Raw genomic sequence first — 15,488 nt, forward strand, 5'->3', positions numbered from 1 at the left:
TGAATGAGGCCAGACTCTAGTCTGTAGGACAGTCTGATGCAGAGTTATGAGCTCACAAAGGTTGATCCAATGTTAAGTAAATGGGAGTCTTTTACAATGGAAGTCTATGGGACAGTTGCTAGGGTGCTGTAAGTGGTTGCTAGGGAGTGGCTAGTAAGTTAAAAAGTCATCAGTTATTGGCTGCTGGCTAGACTGAGTTAAATGAGTCCAGTTAGAAGTCTGTTGGACAGTCTGATGCAGAGTTATGAGCTCACAAAGTTTGACCCAATGTTAAGTCAATGGGACTTTTGGGATTTTTCTGGGTCGTTTTTCGGAAAACCCAAGGTCGGATCAGTTAGAAAAGATATAGCAACCCGAGTCAGACCAGTTCGAAGGTTTGACGAAAGTTTGAAGTATGTAGCTTGAAAGGCCTCGGAGGAGATACACTTAGAAATTAGTCTCAGAAGAAGAAGAAGAAGAAGAATAATAATAAGTTTAAGATAGATAACAATATGCTGGCTTTTCAAGCCACCATAATAACTAGATATTAAAGTTTGAGGACAAACTTTATGGTGGCTTGAAAAGCCGAGTCTGAATTAGCATGTTACTAGCATGAATTAGCAAGTAACTAGCATGATTCTAACATAAATTAGCATGTAACTAGCATAATTCTAGCATGAATTAGCATGTTACTAGCATGTTTCTAGCATGAATTAGCATGATTCTAGCATGAATTAGCATGTTACTAGCATGTTTCTAGCATGAGTTAGCATGTTACTAGCATGTTTCTAGCATGAATTAGCATGTTACTAGCATGATTCTAGCATGAATTAGCATGTTACTAGCATGTTTCTAACATGAATTAGCATGTTACTAGCATGTTTCTAGCATGATTTAGCATGTTATTAGCATGATTCTAGCATGAATTAGCATGTTTCTAGCATGAATTAGCATGTTATTAGCATGATTCTAGCATGAATTAGCATGTTACTAGCATGATTCTAGCATGAATTAGCATGTTACTAGCATGTTTCTAGCATGAATTAGCATGTTACTAGCATGATTCTAGCATGAATTAGCATGTTACTAGCATGATTCTAGCATGAATTAGCATGTTATTAGCATGATTCTAGCATGAATTAGCATATTACTAGCATGATTCTAGCATGAATTAGCATGTTACTAGCATGATTCTAGCATGAATTAGCATGTTACTAGCATGTTTCTAGGATGAATTAGCATGTTATTAGCATGATTCTAGCATGAATTAGCATGTTACTAGCATGATTCTAGCATGAATTAGCATGTTTCTAGCATGAATTAGCATGTTATTGGCATGATTCTAGCATGAATTAGCATGTTACTAGCATGATTTTAGCATGAATTAGCATGTTACTTGCATATTTCTAGCATGAATTAGCATGTTACTAGCATGATTCTAGCATGAATTAGCATGTTACTAGCATGATTCTAGCATGAATTAACATTTTACTAGCATGATTCTAGCATGAATTAGCATGTTACTAGCATGATTTCTAGCATGGATTAGCATGTTACTAGCATGTTTCTAGCATGAATTAGCATGTTACTAGCATGTTTCTAGCATGAATTAGCATGTTACTAGCATGTTTCTAGCATGAATTAGCATGTTTCTAGCATGAATTAGCATGTTGTTAGCATGATTCTAGCATGAATTAGCATGTTTCTAGCATGAATTAGCATGTAACTAGCATGATTCTAGCATTAATTAGCATGTAACTAGCATGTTACTAGCATGATTCTATCATGAGTCAGCTTGTTTCTAGCATGAATTAGCATGTTGTTAGCATGATTCTAGCATGAATTAGCATGTTACTAGCATGACTAGCATGTCACTATCGTGTTGCTAGCACCTTTCTAGCAAGATTAGCATGTCAGTAGGAAGTTTAAACTGTTACCATGTGTTAGAAAAGCTAGTCACAGTCTCTGGGACAGTTGCTAGGGTGCTGAAATTGGTTGCTAGGGAGTGGCTAGTAAGTTTAAAGGTAATCAGTGATTGGCTGCTGGCTAGACTGAGTTGAATGAGGCCACACTCTAGTCTGTAGGACAGTCTGATGCAGAGTTATGAGCTCACAAAGGTTGATCCAATGTTAAGTAAATGGGAGTCTTTTACAATGGAAGTCTATGGGACAGTTGCTAGGGTGCTGTAAGTGGTTGCTAGGGAGTGGCTAGTAAGTTAAAAAGTCATCAGTTATTGGCTGCTGGCTAGACTGAGTTAAATGAGTCCAGTTAGAAGTCTGTAGGACAGTCTGATGCAGAGTTACGAGCTCACAAAGTTTGACCCAATGTTAAGTCAATGGGACTTTTGGGATTTTTCTGGGTCGTTTTTCGGATAACCCAAAGTCGGATCAGTTAGAAAAGATATAGCAACCCGAGTCAGACCAGTTTGAAGGTTTGACGAAAGTTTGAAGTATGTAGCTTGAAAGGCCTAGGAGGAGATACACTTAGAAATTAGTCTCAGAAGAAGAAGAAGAAGAAGAAGAAGAATAATAAGTTTAAGATAGATAACAATATGCTGGCTTTTCAAGCCACCATAATAAGTTTAAGATAGATAACAATATGCTGGCTTTTCAAGCCACCATAAAAACACCTAAACTGTTTTGCAGTTTGTGATTTTATTTTATTTTTTTTGTTTGTTTTGTTTTGTTTTTTCCAGTTGATTAAAAATCTATTTTCCATTTATATATTAGCAAACATTTTGCTAACAATTAACACTAGATATTAAAGTTTGAGGACAAACTTTATGGTGGCTTGAAAAGCCGAGTCTGAATTAGCATGTTACTAGCATGAATTAGCAAGTAACTAGCATGATTCTAACATAAATTAGCATGTAACTAGCATGATTCTAGCATGAATTAGCATGTTACTAGCATGTTTCTAGCATGAATTAGCATGAATTAGCATGTTACTAGCATGTTTCTAGCATGAACTAGCATGTTACTAGCATGATTCTAGCATGAATTAGCATGTAACTAGCATGATTCTAGCATGAATTAGCATGTTACTAGCATGATTCTAGCATGGATTAGCATGTTACTAGCATGATTCTAGCATGAATTAGCATGTTACTAGCATGAATTAGCATGTTACTAGCATGATTCTAGCATGTTACTAGCATGTTTCTAGCATGAATTAGCATGTTACTAGCATGAATTAGCATGTTACTAGCATGATTCTAGCATGAATTAGCATGTTACTAGCTTGATTCTAGCATGAATTAGCATGTTACTACCATGATTCTAGCATGGATTAGCATGTAACTAGCATGATTCTAGCATGAATTAGCATGTTACTAGCATGTTTCTAGCATGAATTAGCATGTTATTAGCATGATTCTAGCATGAATTAGCATGTTACTAGCATGATTCTAGCATGAATTAGCATGCTACTAGCATGTTTCTAGCATGAATTAGCATGTTACTAGCATGATTCTAGCATGAATTAGCATGTTACTAACATGTTTCTAGCATTAATTAGCATGTTACTAGCATGTTTCTAGCATGAATTAGCATGATTCTACCATGAATTAGCATGTTTCTAGCATGAATTAGCATGTTATTAGCATGATTCTAGCATGAATTAGCAGGTTACTAGCATGATTCTAGCATGAATTAGCATGTTACTAGCATGTTTCTAGCATGAATTAGCATGTTACTAGCATGATTCTAGCATGAATTAGCATGTAACTAGCATGATTCTAGCATGAATTAGCATGTTACTAGCATGATTCTAGCATGGATTAGCATGTTACTAGCATGATTCTAGCATGAATTAGCATGTTACTAGCATGAATTAGCATGTTACTAGCATGATTCTAGCATGTTACTAGCATGTTTCTAGCATGAATTAGCATGTTACTAGCATGTTTCTAGCATGAATTAGCATGTTGTTAGCATGATTCTAGCATGAATTAGCATGTTTCTAGCATGAATTAGCATGTAACTGGCATGATTCTAGCATTAATTAGCATGTAACTAGCATGTTACTAGCATGATTCTAGCATGAATCAGCTTGTTTCTAGCATGAATTAACATGTTGTTAGCATGATTCTAGCATAAATTAGCATGTTACTAGCATGACTAGCATGTCACTATCGTGTTGCTAGCACCTTTCTAGCAAGATTAGCATGTCAGTAGGATGTTAAAACTGTTAGCGTGTGTTAGAATAGCTAGTCACAGTCTCTGGGACAGTTGCTAGGGTGCTGAAATTGGTTGCTAGGGAGTGGCTAGTAAGTTTAAAGGTAATCAGTGATTGGCTGCTGGCTAGACTGAGTTGAATGAGGCCAGACTCTAGTCTGTAGGACAGTCTGATGCAGAGTTATGAGCTCACAAAGGTTGATCCAATGTTAAGTAAATGGGAGTCTTTTACAATGGAAGTCTATGGGACAGTTGCTACGGTGCTGTAAGTGGTTGCTAGGGAGTGGCTAGTAAGTTAAAAAGTCATCAGTTATTGGCTGCTGGCTAGACTGAGTTAAATGAGTCCAGTTAGAAGTCTGTAGGACAGTCTGATGCAGAGTTATGAGCTCACAAAGTTTGACCCAATGTTAAGTCAATGGGACTTTTGGGATTTTTCTGGGTCGTTTTTCGGAAAACCCAAGGTCGGATCAGTTAGAAAAGATATAGCAACCCGAGTCAGACCAGTTTGAAGGTTTGACGAAAGTTTGAAGTATGTAGCTTGAAAGGCCTAGGAGGAGATACACTTAGAAATTAGTCTCAGAAGAATAAGAAGAAGAAGAAGAATAATAATAAGTTTAAGATAGATAACAGTATGCTGGCTTTTCAAGCCACCATAATTATATATAAAGACTATTTCCTATTCACATATTAGCAAAATATTTTGCAGTGTTTGCATGTCCTTTACAGCATGTAATTCATTAAAATAGAAGTAACATTTTGTGTGAGCATTTTGTGTTTATTTTTAGTTGAATAAAATATAATCCATTCATATATTCAATTCAATTCAATTTACCTTTATTTGTATAGCGCTTATACAATGTAGATTGTGTCAAAGCAACTTCACATAAAAGGTCATAGTAAATTGGAACAATGTAGTTCAGTTTTTAGTGTTTAAGTTCATTTCAGTTTAGCTCAGTCCAGTGTGGTTTAAAAATCACTACTGAGAGTCCAAATACTGAAGAGCAAATCCAACGATGCGCAGCTCTACAGATCCCGAACCATGCAAGCCAGTGGCGACAGCGGCGAGGGAAAAAACTTCACTAATTTGCGAAAGTGAAGAAAAAAAAACCTTGAGAGAAACCAGACTCAGTTGGGCACGACCATTTTAATTTCTCCGCTGGCCAAACGTCTTGTGTAGAGCTGATGCACAAGATGCTTCAATGATATTTCATCATTGAAGATTTCTTAAAAATAGGTTAAAAACCTTGTCTCGTCTCATCTCGTTCTCGTGAACCCAATCTCATGTCTCGCCTCGTCTTATGGAGTTGGCACCTTGTCACACCCCTTGTCTAATAACTACACCACTATCTCATCGCTACTAAGTATCCACACTAGCATGTCAACTACATCTCACTAGCATGTCAACTACAAGTCACCTGAGAAAAAACTGGTAAATAACAAAACACAATGTTATTTTAATGTACTGTAATGTCAGATCTTTAAATTTCACCATACAAAGTATTTTCTTGAGACGGCTTGTTCACATGTTCCATAGTATAGATTAGAAACTGTGCTGTTCGTGGGAAAACCATTGATGGACACACTGTATGTTTCAAAATATATATTTGCTTTATCAGAAATGTTGAAATCTTTCTCTGCTGAGTTAACTAGCTCTGTTTCCATGTTTCTGTCACTCGTATATGGCAAGATAGTACGTGATATAACTTGTTTTTCTTATTTTACTTTTTTTTTTAACTGGAGGAAGTTAATGGTTTCCTGTGAATGAACATAGACAGCCACATGTTTTTATCACAGATGCCTGATAAGAACAGATTATGTTGTCCTTCATGAAAATGAAATTGAATTTTTTTTTATTGTATAGGTACTTACCACAAAACATCCAGGGTACTTTTGAACCCTACATTTAGCTATGAGATAGACAGAGTTTGCTAGTGATGTAAATGATAATTCTGTTGGAGAATAGTGAAAATGAATGTTTTTGAATGGAAAGTGGCAGGTCACTACTGTTACAAAATATGTCTATTATGGAAATACAAAGTAAGATGGTACTTACTGTACCAAAAGGTAGATTGGGCTAACTTTAACTTGAAAATTAAGATTAATAACCCTTGTTTAACTGTAGGTTGGTGCCTATGTTTATCGACAAACTTCTTGCTTCAAAATAAATTGAAGATGACAAGGAGGACAAGGAGATTTTTAAAGCTTATTTCTATAGTCACAAAGTTGAAAATACCTAAGAATTAAAACGATCGCTTTATGGACCAAGAGAGAGCGAGAAAAATAAAGATATGTGGCATTTTATAATTTAACTGTCAAAATGTAAAAGGTGGTAACCACTATTGGTAACCATAAATTAAACAAAATGATTATACTTTTTTTTTTTTTTAGCTCCGCTTAATACTCAACAGATCCTTTACATGTAAAAGTAATCTACAATTATCATTAATGGACATGTTTGGTACATTTAGTTTTGTCATGGCCAACAACATGTTGACTTGTGATATTATATTGTGGCTATGAGATCATTTTTCTTGTGGTCATGGCTTCTTGTGTTGAGTGAATGGGTGTTATTCTCAAGATTCAAGTTTAATGTGGAAACCATACAAATCCTACAGGTTTTCCACTCTTCTTGATAGTACTTGCATTTCAGACACATGAATTCAAGGCCTATAAAATCCTTCGAAACATATAGGTCCTTGAAAATGCTTGAATTAACTTTTGAAATTAAAATATAAAAAATTGAGCTGATAGCCTTATTGTACATTATATTGCAAAAGGTTGTAGGACATCTGCCTTTACATGCAAAGGTTTTCTGAGAAGGATTTCCAAAAGGTTTAGGAGTGTGTTCAAGGGATTTATTTTTTCCCGTTCTTAGAAGTGCATTTGTGAGGTCAGTCACTGCTGTTTTGAGAAGGCATGGCTTGATGAACTCCAATCTACGCTCTAATTCCTCCCAAAGCTGTTCTATTGGGTTGAGGTCATGACTCTATGCAGGCCAGTCAAGTTCCTCCACACCAAACTTTTATCTATGTCTTGATGGATGTATATTTGTGCACTGGTGTGCAAACATGTTGGAACAGGAAGTCCAAAGTTGGGAATATGAAATTGTCCAGAATATCTTGGAATGGTAAAGCATTAAGAGTTCCTTTCACTGGAGCTAAGGGGCAAAGCCTAGCCCCTGAAAAACAAGTTTGCACCGTAATCTCTCCTCCATAAAACATTACTCTTTGTACAATGGAAATGTACAATTGTCAAGTGTGTATTGTTTTGCTGCCAATCACATCATGTAGACCTATGTGTGCTATCTTGTTACAGTAAATGCATATACTGTACACATATTAATATATTCATTAATGGCAAAGATGATTTGAAGTTGCCAGACAAGCTTATGTGTTGTTAGTTTTGCCGGTTGTTGTCTGAGAATAACATACCTTGGAATATCATGATTAATCAATCAGAATCAATTATTCTAGAGAGCGATAATTTGTGATAACAGCTAGTTAATGGTTACTTAATTGGTATTTTATGTACTATTAATTATATTGGTCAATGTCATCTAGACAGCTTTCAAATTATTATATTCTGTATAATTTTAGGAAAATGTAAGAACATTATTGCAATTAACAAATTGCAATAAAAAAAAATAGGAATGGTTCATTTTAATTAAATTGTTTAATTTTTTTTCACTGATGGCTGTCTACAACAGACTGGTCTCCTGAACTGGAACAGATTCTTCCCCACTCTGAGGCACAGAGGACAAAACCGGCCCCACGAGGGGCCACAGCAGCCCTCCTATACGCAACCAACAGAGAACCCAGCAGTGACAGAGGAACAGGTGAGATCATGTGACATTTTCATTTCAAGTGCAGATTTATTTGCCCATTTTATCTTTTAAAAGCCTTTCCATCAGTAAGATTTCTTTGGCATCCTGGGCAATGTTGAGGGGTAATTATAAGTACTGTGAGTTATGTAATCAGATTACTTTTTCCAAGTAACAAGTAAAGTAACTCATTACTGTTTCATTTCCAAGAAAATGTCAATAATTGTTTTCAAAGTAATGGCTGTTACTTTGATTTCTCATTTATTTTTTGACAGCTCTCCTGTCCCTTTATTGACAGAAATTGGAAAATAGAATATTTTGAGAGAGCAGATATGTTGATTCATGATATTCAGTATAGTTCTAGTCTAAATCTGAACATTTGTACATTTTAAAAAGTAAAGTAACATCTACTTTGCATCAAAAGTAACTAAGCAACAGATTTAGTTCCTTTTTTAAGTAGTAATGTAAAATTGTGATGTATTCCTTTTAAAAAGTAACTTTTTCCAACGCTGCTTATCGGTATATTAAAAATGATTTCTGCTAAGTACTCGAAATGTACTAATTGAATGCTGTTATCACCAGGTTGCAAGATTAATGGAGATGGGTTTCTCAAGGATGGATGCCCAAGAAGCACTCAGAGCATCTAATAATGACATTAACATCGCAACAAACTTCTTGCTTCAGCACTAAGACAAAATAAATTGAAGATGACAATGAGGTCAAGGAGAATGTCTTTTTAAACTTATTTCTATAAAATCACGTTGAAATCACAAGTTGAAAATACTTAAGAACTCAACATTGGTGTTATTACTACACCAACTGGAACACTCAGCACTGGGTCACAACTCACAGGAGCTGATGGTGTCACGTCCTGTCTGGCTGCTTATTGACCGGGAAGTGTGGCACTCCTGCTGCATTGTTTTCAGTGCTACTGGTAGTTGACTTCACTTGTTACCACTTGACAGAGTGAACCTGGTGGACATCATACTTTGCATCTCAGGGCTTGTGCCATTTGTCAATGTCCTTGAACTTACTTCTAATTAAGCATACTATAATATATGCATAAATTATCGAACCATATGTTGTTTTGCTATAAATAAGCTAAGTAGTTTAAGTCTTAGTTTGCCCAAAATAATGTACTTACCCTCAATGTTGTTCCAAAGCTCTGTGATGTTTTTGGTCTTCCACGGAACACACAATAAGATGTTTAGCAGAATGTCTTGCTTGCTCGGTTTCATATAGAGTTAAAAAGAATAAGCTTTTTTGTGTTTATAGAAGTAGCATCACAAAGTCAAAATATGAAAAGTATAAAGTTAAAAGATACACACAAATATACATGCAATAAAACTAGTCCAAACAAAAAAACAAGACAAATTTAAGTTAAATCACATAAAAGCTACCCTAAAAAAGGTTAGTTAAAATAAATAAAATAAATAAATAAATAAATTAAAAAAAAATAAATAAAAAAATAAATATATATATATATATATATATATATATATATATATATATATATATATATATATATATATTTATTTATTTATTTATTTATTTATTTTTTATATATATATATATATATATATATATATATATATATATATATATATATATATATATATATATATATATATATATATATATATAGGGTAACGAAGGTAGACAGAGACCAGTTGCTGTTAAGCTCCAAAAAAATGCACTATACGTTTTGGTAACTTTAGATGAGATAAAGAATGATATATAAATCAATTCGTCTTTATTTCTGTAGTGCTTTTATAATGTATGTTGTGCCAAAGCAGCTTAACATGGATGAAGGAAAGAGAATAAAAAGACATAACATTTCTGATCGCGGAACATTTCTGAAAATCAGGCCAGCAGGAGAGTAGTGATGGATTGCTGGTGTAGTTCTAGTTAAATTAAAACTGGTTCAGTTCAGTATAGTGGAAGGCTGATCCACTGAAGAGTAGCTCCATCGAAGCACAGCTCTACCAGTAAAAGTCAGTGTTTGCCAAAAATCAGTCCCTCTGTCAACCATGTTTCACATATTCCAATTTAGTATACCCAAATATATACTTTTTATTTCTTTGGTTTTGCTATTGTGTGTGTACCAGAAGGTAAATGGAGACATTTTGGTCTGTTTCTCACAAATAAAGATCTCATATGACTTTAGAATACCTGAAATTTAGCACACACTCAAAAAAAAATGATATTATTTGTTTAAACTACTTAATTAAAACAATCTGAGACAACACAATTCTTAAGGTTTTTTTTGGGACAAGTTAATTGTGTTGTTCAATCCACTTCATTTTGTAAAAATGGATAAGTTATTTAATTCCTTCATATTGTCTCTACACAAATCGATTTTGTAGAATTCAGCATTTTTACAACACTTTTTTTTTTTTTGTTTGTTTGTATTTTTTGACATGTTAGAATTTGTTTGTGTGAAAAACATTTGTTTTGTGAAAAGTGCAGTCAAAACATTCTTCATATTGTCACCATTATTGTTGTGTTTATTGAAGAAGTCATATGGTTTTGGATTGGCATGAGGGTGAATGATGATGGATTTCAAATTTTTGTGTGAACTATATATTTTCTGTTAACTCTTAAAGGGCTAGTTGTATGGCAATGTATTTAACCTACACCTGGACTAAGTGTCATCTTAAAGATACATCTCTGACTGGCCATTTAGTCAGAATCAAGACTTCTCAAAGTTTGGGAAACCACCACAAAGTATCAGATGACGAGATTTAATATTCTCTTAAAGCCTCAGATGTTTTTAATCATAAATATTATTTAAGCAGAAACAAAATGTGTCATTGTGGTTATGGTGATGAAAAGTGTCATGACTTACAGTGGCGTGTTAAAAAGATACAAGTGGAACTTTCATGCTGTTGTAGTCTGGATGAAAATGTGTGTGTTAATATGATGCTTTTCTGCACAATGAATATGAATAATTTTCAAAGCATCTGTCAATGTGTTTATCTGGGATTAGTACGAAGCTTTTTTAACAGCTTGATTCCAGGAATATGAGGTAAATGTTGTTTGAAATGACTCATTAAAGGGATGCCAACACTGATATCCATAACCAGCATTCAAATTATGTCTTTAAAGAACCTATAAACAATATGCATTTTATGACATTTTGGTGTATGATGGAAATAGGACTGTTTATGTGAATGTTCATGTTTATGCTACACTGAAAAAAAATTTGCTGCTTTAAATTTAGTTGATTCAAATGAAATGTTCTAGTCATCTCAACTTACATTAGTCAAACTGACTAAAATAATAAGTTAAACTTATTTAAATAAGTTAAAGTAACATTAAAAAAAACATTTGTTGTCATGACTTTTTGGCATATGCTTTTGTACAGTGTATACAGTGTTTGATTTGATTGAACTTCACCAGTGGTTCACCCAAATGCAAATCACTGCTTAACACTTCTTCCTTAAACACTCTTTGGTGTCAAATAGTAGTTCTATGAAATGATTACACTTGCTGTTATACTTTAAGATTTTATTTAGATTTTAAAATTTATAAGCACATTAGACTACACAATGTGCCCTGAACATCCTTACTGTATTTATTGTGCTAAAGTCAAATCTTATGTCGCAAAATATAATTTATATAGAAGCTTCACAATTTTGTTTAATGGATAGATATTGATCATGTCATAATTTGCATCTTAATATTCATTTTTAAATGTTTAAATGGATTAAGGTTGATCCTAGATCAGCATTCCTGTTTAAAAATCAGGAGCTAAATAAACTAACACAAGTTTACATGACAAAATCTTTTTTAAAACCAATTATTCTGGAATGACCACACAAATAAACCAAGAATTTAACTTTTAACATTTGTTATAACATCTGACAGCTACAGTACTGTATATATTAGTATTTTTTTGCCAAGAGGACCCAAATTATCCTATGGTTGAGCCACGGGCCATATAAATAAAATAAAAATAAATTAGCACTTATTGGATTGTACATACACTTGCAACCCATAATGAACAGATTTTAAAAAAACTTGAGGCTGTATACCTGCTAATATATGGTGATCCTTTTGGGTGGGCCTACTAAATGCATGTGAGCTACAGTTGAAATCCGAATTATTAAACCCCCTTTGAATTATTTTCTTTTTTAAATATTTCCCAAATTATGTTGAACAGAGCAAGGAAATTTTTACAATGATTTATTATAAATGAGTTATTAAAACTTATATTTAGAAATTAGTTGAAAAAAATCTCTGTTAAACAGAAATTGGGGAAAAAATAAACAGGGGGGTTAATATCACACAGCCATTCATGCTGTCCTTTAGTAAATGAACTATCACTGATTTGTCAAATAGAACAGTATAAAGAGTTTCACTCTTCAATGTACGTCAGCCATTTCTATTGTTTTTATATTTGCTATAAAAGATGGGAATGGCTTGTTTTGGTTTTTGCTGTGGATAATAGTGAAAAACACAATGTAGATCCTTAGGCTAGGGACCTGGGGCTGTGCAAAATAATTAGTTAACTCTTTTCTATCTCCCCAATTTCCCTAATATTTTTCTGTCTCTCTCTTCCATAAGTCTCATACACTTAGAAAAAGAAGAAAACTAACTTTACTGGAAACTTAAACCAGTCATAGCAATGGCAAAAATTGTCTCAATCATTCTTCATGCTGTTACAAACTTAACTGGCAAAAATTTGGTGCAAACCAACCACCTTTAAATGAACGTTAAATGTATTCATTTAGTAGATGCTTTTATCCAAAGCAACTTACAAAGTGTAATTGTACTTAAACAAATATGTATTTATTTATTAATCTTAAAATAACTTAAATCCAACATTTAGCAAAACAATACATTTAATTTAATAACTTAAAAAAATTCCTCTTGTAACCTTGCTGTATCTGATGTATTCACTGAACCTTTTAGTGCTAATTAAAAACTGAAAGAGTAAAAAAGTTCAAAACTTCAGACATAATGTTCTAAAACTTCCAATCATTTCTATAATTACTATGAGATACTATTATACTATTGAGATATAGAATACTATTGCATTGATGTTATTTTCATATTCTTGTTTGCACTATAGATCTAGTCCCCTGCTACCTTTCAAAATATTTAATGTTAATATCGCATGTGTGATTCATACACTCATGCAGAGATTCTCAGTAAGTGATGTCGCATTTCAGAACATTCCATTCTGAGATTCTAAACATTCGATTTTGGCTGGTATGAAGCGCTGAATTCTGACGTGACCTCAGAAAGCTTTAAGTGAGGGCTTTTCATTGCAGCTATTTATTTGTCTTCGTGAGTTTTGCGTACAAATGTGATTCACGCGTTGATCCAATGTGCTGCGGAGTGGCAGCACGACGTGTAGACATCCCAACCTGGCCAAAGTATTTTGCGGGAGGTGTGTTCCATATGGATTGTGACAGGTAATGTTTTAATTTTGGGTGGAGCATGCGCAGATGTTTTGACAAGACCATTATCTCCAGACGCCAATTACAAATCTCCATCATGCAGCAGAAAAGGCCTCTGGTAAGCGGCAGCAACCGGCCACAATCCAGCGACAACACGCAACTCCTGCCGAGGAAACTCCTACCTTCGTCATCCCATGTCGCCATGACACCGCGAGCACGTCTCCATCATAGGTCTCCATCCGCACAGTGCATTTCCACTACAATGCTAAATCTGTGCCCAGTGCAGCTGGCAAGGTTTGGTGCGTGTCAAATTTAGAGTTGTACACGCCTGTTTTTCTATTAACCATGGGGCTGTTCAACAAAACAAGATTAGAAAACAAGCAAGGATTGTTTTGTTAAATTAGATTTATTAATGGAAAATTCTGTTTCATAAATCAAATGTACAATAGCTCAAACTCAGTTTACTCTGGCAATTTATGCTGGGAAACTAATCCAGTGATGCTTAATGAAATAGTTCATCCAAAAATAAAAATGTACTCACTGTTTTCTCACCCTGAAGTGGTTATAAACCTAAATTAGTTTTATTTCTTTTTTTGAACACAAAATATATTTTGAAGGAAGCTGAAAAATTGTAAAACTGTAACTTCCAAAGTAGGAAAACATTTTGTGGTGGTCAGTTGTTAGTTTCCAGCTTTCTTCTAAATCTTTTGTGGTTAAAGAAATGTTGTAAAGGATGTGTGAATCAAATATTTTTTGGGTCAACTCTCCTTTTAGCTAGAGTACCGTTAACCAGGATATTGATTCTATTTGGTTTAACCACCTAAAGAAAGTTGATATGAAATCAAAAAGGAAAACACAGCGTGTTAAATTTCTGTTTTGAATCAGTTACAATAATCCATATGAGGTGGTTTTTGATTGAAAGAATAATAAAAAACATTACAAATATATAGCTAAGCAGTTTGCATGTGTCCTAACTAAAACACATGACGTGACAAGATTCCATTGATAAGCAATTTGTCTGGTAAGGTTTAATCTAATTAATATATATTAACCCTCTTTTAAATGATTAAATGTAGATGAGATGTTAAACCGATGTCCTGACTCTCTGTGGTTCTTAAAAATCCCAGGATGTCATTCGAAAAAGAGTTTAACCCTGGCATCCTGGCCAAATTTGGCCTATCCCCACATCAAAACTGGCTTCATCACTGTCTCCTCTCCGTCAATCAGCTGGTGTGTGGTCTGGCATAATATGGCTAACGTCGCGTCATACAGGTGGATGCTGCACACTAGTGGTGGATGAGGAGATTCCTCCAAAAATGTGTAAAGTGTCCAGAAAAGTGCCATATAAAATGTAAGGGATTATTATTATTATTATTATTATTATTATTATTATTATTATTATTATTCAAACTCACATTAGTAGCATTTAACACTGAACAAAGCACATAAGCCTGCATACCTCGTTGTCATGGAGGAATTCATTCATTCATTTTCTTCCTCCTTTTTTTCACAGTGGAATAAACTGCCAACTATTCCAGCATATGTTTTACACATTGGATGCCCAGTACCTACTAGGAAACACCCATACACTTTCATTCACACATCCATGCTTGAACTTCAAGGCTTATAATGTTTATCTCGTCAGATATACACATTTTCTGACACATGTTAAATGTGCTGTAGCTCTTTACTTTCTCCTTTTCCTCCTTACATCTACTCTATATTCTTCTTTTAAAATCATTCTTCTAGTTCCCCCTTCTGGTCAATACACTACAATCCTTCTTTTTTTTCTTTCTCAAGACCACAACTAATATTATACTTGTGGTTGTGGCTAATGAAATCCTAGTTAAATCCTAGTAACTCTAGTCCCATTTAGACATCATCCACATCAGAAATCATGACAGTGCCATGCCAGTTCATCTTTGATGGGTGTGAGAATATATAAGCTCCCACATCTCTGCTGGATACACTTCTACAAACTGCGCTCTGCTGCTATTTTCTCTAACTCATGAGGTCTACAAGTTTGCAAGACAGCATGCTTTGCAACACAATATATCTGCTCATTCTCACTTGCTGCAATTGGTGCAGTGAGATGTGAAAGTGAGC

General features: G+C 34.3%; 1 protein-coding gene across 1 annotated transcript in view; it reads left to right on the forward strand.

The window, feature by feature from the left end:
• The window catches only part of ubac2 (UBA domain containing 2), a 44,884-nt gene extending 36,187 nt beyond the window's left edge, over positions 1-8,697 (forward strand). The window contains exons 8-9 of the mRNA XM_056458568.1: positions 7,861-7,989; positions 8,557-8,697. Coding sequence (XP_056314543.1) covers positions 7,861-7,989; positions 8,557-8,664 — 237 coding nt within the window. The 3' untranslated portion in view covers positions 8,665-8,697. The remainder of the gene's footprint in view (positions 1-7,860; positions 7,990-8,556) is intronic.
• The last annotated feature ends 6,791 nt before the right edge of the window (positions 8,698-15,488 follow it).

This window comes from Danio aesculapii, chromosome 1 (genome assembly GCF_903798145.1).
Source record: "Danio aesculapii chromosome 1, fDanAes4.1, whole genome shotgun sequence".
Lineage (NCBI taxonomy): Eukaryota > Metazoa > Chordata > Actinopteri > Cypriniformes > Danionidae > Danio > Danio aesculapii.